Genomic DNA, 3608 nt, shown 5'->3' on the forward strand with positions numbered 1-3608 from the left:
TGTTACCTATGGCCTGGTTAATTAATCCACTTCCTTGCATCTGACTTTCTTTGTGTGTAAAATGGGGCCAAAGTGCCAGATCCAAAGCTGTGCTAGTCAATGACCATACGGGCAGAATTCTCTGATCTCCTTCTTAATATGCATAAGCACAGACCCCTACTGTCCATGGTGGGTTATTGTTTGTTGTTATTTTCCTGGAATATTGCTGAGAAAAGGAACATTTACAAGAAGTCCGTGGGGTTTTCAGATGAGTCTCCACCTTGCCCATTTTTGTGCCCCCTTTATACACACTGCTAACTGAAATAGCAATGTGTGTGCTTATAATTTAAATAATTTATCTTCCTTCTCACCCCAATGCAGCTGCTCAGATGTTCAAGAAATCAGGTTTGTGATTGCATGATAAAAGTGTATCATCCTTTCTGTGCTCAGCATAAGTTCTGGAAACTCTGTGTCAATCAGCAGCTTTGCATCATTTTCATGATTAACCAAATTATAAGTTGGGAGGAGGGGATTTCATTCTTAATTTTGTCCTGTCGAATATTTCCATTTGCTCATTGCTTAGTTACTATATAACGTTTCTAATGAAGGTAATATTTTAAAACATGAATAATGCAAAAATGCCAAGGTGACTAAGTTGTGGATACCACATTCTCAGGAAATAGAACATTCTCTTATCACACAAAATATTTCAGCTTTTATTTTAAACTGAGCTCCTCTGCAACAGACTAGCAGAGTTTACACATTTCTCAAGAGAAAACATAAGGGCATAGATTACATAACTGTACTAAATTAAGTAAAAGCAAATAGACATTTTTGAATATTTGAAGTAGTAAAAACAAACAATATAGTTTACACAAAGAGTGCAAGAATTTAGCACAGCATTAAAAACTGTACAACGATATAAATAAATTCTACTTGAGCTTGTTTTATTTGCATATTTATTTTATCTATTCTCTAAGACATAAAAAGAAACTTGGAAACGTACAATCTGGATTTATGCATGCTCATGTGAAAAGCAAAAGTCTAAAAATAATGATACAACAGTTTATCCAATAATTTAGATAGCCAGAGTGAAACTGATCGTACACACACACTAAAATGGCAATCCATGCTGACACCTCCGGACAATGGTCATCTCCACAGATTTTAAGACAGTGCCAGGTCAGTCCATGGTAGGGATGATACAGTGGTGCATGGATTACTCAGCTGTCCCTCGCCCTTGTCCAGTTCTGAGTTCATTAAGACAGATGTGGGTTCAAATCCAGACAATCACACCTGGCTGTGTTTGTGGCCAAACATCTATTTTATCTTTTATCCATCACCTTAAAAATCACAGAGGATTCATAAAACAATTTTAAGCACTTTAAAGAAAATCAATAGAATGTTTCCCAAAAATGTGAAAGATAACTAAAATGAATTCCACCAAGCCTCTGAACCCCACCTACAGAGACCTGCTCAAATGCCATGAGGTCCACCATTCAAATACTGTACATTGGAGATGAAAAACTTGATTTTGAACAATTTACTATTATTTGCCACTCAAGGAAGAAAGTTTCCAAATTTACATTTTCTAAACTAATAGCTAGGAATTATATCAATGTTACTAATGAGGCTGAGCACTAAGGAAGCAATTCAGGGAGGGAGTTTGCCCCACAAGGGACAGCCTTTTCGTTCCATATACTTATTAAAAAGTATTTTAAAACTAAATAATCAAGAAATTGATTGAAGATACCAAACCAAGTAAACAAACCCTGTTTAAACAAGCCCTGCCCAATGCTCACACACTTTCTCACATGTAACACAGAGCCTGACCACAGGAAACAAACATTTTTGGAAATTTTCGTTCTTGTTTGGAATCCATTCCAAAGAGTAACCTCTTTAAGCGCTATAATCGATGATTACAACCTGGTTACTGGTCTGCCCTCATGTCTCAGGTGTAAACTGCAGATTCGAGCAAATCCTCATGCCAGTCCTCTCTCTTAATTCACTGTTGTCTTCTATAAATAAAGATATGATAAAGGTAGGATGCCGACCTGTCTTCCTTGTGAGATCAGAACCAGGTGGTCAGCAGGTTTACATGGGCTACCCGGATGCCGTCGGAGATGAGGAATAAAGCACAGGTGGAAAGGAGTCCAGGGAAGGAAATCTGAGGGCGTCAGTAACCTCAGCTTCCTGCTCTCCTTAAGGCGGAGGCGAGGAAGAAGAGAGGAGAAAGGGAAGAAGGAGGGAATAGGCCGCATTTCTTTTTATCTTAGCAGAGCCTCACAGTAACTTGTGAGATTAGGACATATACTTGTAAGAATTACATATGAAGTTCTCAGTCCTGAAAAAGAGTACTCACATAAACAATTCTAACAAACTGGTGTGTGTCGTATGAAAGGCTGATGGAGCAAAGGAGTGCTAGGGGACTGGAGTCACTGGAGTCCTTTGTATATAGCAGCGAGGACTAGTGTACCCCAGAAGGGCAAAAAGCAGGCAGCCGGTGCGCTCCACCGCGGACGCAGAGCGCTGGGCAGCTGACTCCTCCAGGGGGCGCCAGGACCGCGCGCCGGGCGACTCTTCCTGGCCCCTGGGCCTCCTATTGCCAGGCCAGCTGGTCCACGCAGCAAATGAGTCACCGAGCATTTTCAAAAGAGATAGGGGAAAGAAAGGGGACAAGGAAAGAAGGGGCTGGGACAGGAAGAAGAAAGCATCACTATATTTATACTCCAGGCAGTCACAGCCTCCTCCTCCCGGTTGTTCCCAGCTGGCACACCCCGACACCGGCGCACAGGAACGCACCCCGCCGGGCGCCCCCCGAGGCGCACGGTTTCCCCAGTCCACAGGCGGCCTCAGCAGTTCTCTAGCTCTCGGACGCGTCTCAGAGGGGTGGGTGCGGAACACAAGCGCTTCGCAGCGGTTGGAGAGCGCCAGGGAGGACCAGGGGACCCGGCCAACCTGTTGGCCAGCTTGAGCAGAAACATAGACTATCGCCGCAGGAAAGCACAGAAGCTCAGAGCGCGAGCAAGCGCCCAGCCGACACCTGGGGGCGCCCGCAGCATCCTCAGGCCTCACCCCTCCTTGTGTCCTAGGGCTGCATCCAGGGCGCTTCCCAGCAAAACTGCTCTCCTCTTTTACCCTAATTAGCCCCTGTGTCATGTAGGAGAGTTGACTCGTGTCCTTCAGTATTAAGGAGCTTCAGCATGACGTTCTCCATCGCAGTGGTTCTCACACTCGTTGTGTACTGGCATCACACGGAGGGCTTGACAGAGTCAAATTTGGGGCGCAGCTACACCGCTTCCAATTTGTTAGGTCTGGGGTGAGGCCCGAGCTAGTTTCCTGGGGTCTCTGAGGGCGCCTGTTGGGTATGCATTCTGGCTGCAGAGACTGGAGGAGCTGGTGAGGGAGCAGGGCGCTCAGGGGGCTGGACGGCAGGCCATCAGCTCACGGAGGTTCCTGCGGAAGCCGTCGTCCAGGAAGGCATAGAGGAAGGGGTTGAGGCAGCTGTTGGCGTAGCTGAGGCTCGTAATGAAGTAGGAGATGGCGATGACCAGCGGCGTCTGCGGAAGGTCAGTGGTGAGCGCCACCACGGTGCTTAGGTGGTACGGCGTCCAGCAGAGGAGGCACAC

The 3608-nt window shown here is 45.8% G+C and overlaps 1 protein-coding gene across 1 annotated transcript in view; it reads right to left on the reverse strand.

Moving 5' to 3' along the window:
* Positions 1-3395: 3395 nt before the first annotated feature.
* The window catches only part of NPBWR1 (neuropeptides B and W receptor 1), a 992-nt gene continuing 779 nt past the window's right edge, over positions 3396-3608 (reverse strand). The window contains 1 exon segment of the mRNA XM_023515413.1: positions 3396-3608. This exon segment is cut by the window's right edge and continues 123 nt beyond it. Within this exon segment, the coding sequence (XP_023371181.1) occupies positions 3396-3608 (213 nt within the window).

The sequence above is a fragment of the Otolemur garnettii genome, unplaced genomic scaffold (genome assembly GCF_000181295.1).
Source record: "Otolemur garnettii isolate 467f Iridium unplaced genomic scaffold, OtoGar3 scaffold00071, whole genome shotgun sequence".
In the NCBI taxonomy this organism is placed as follows: Eukaryota; Metazoa; Chordata; class Mammalia; order Primates; family Galagidae; genus Otolemur; species Otolemur garnettii.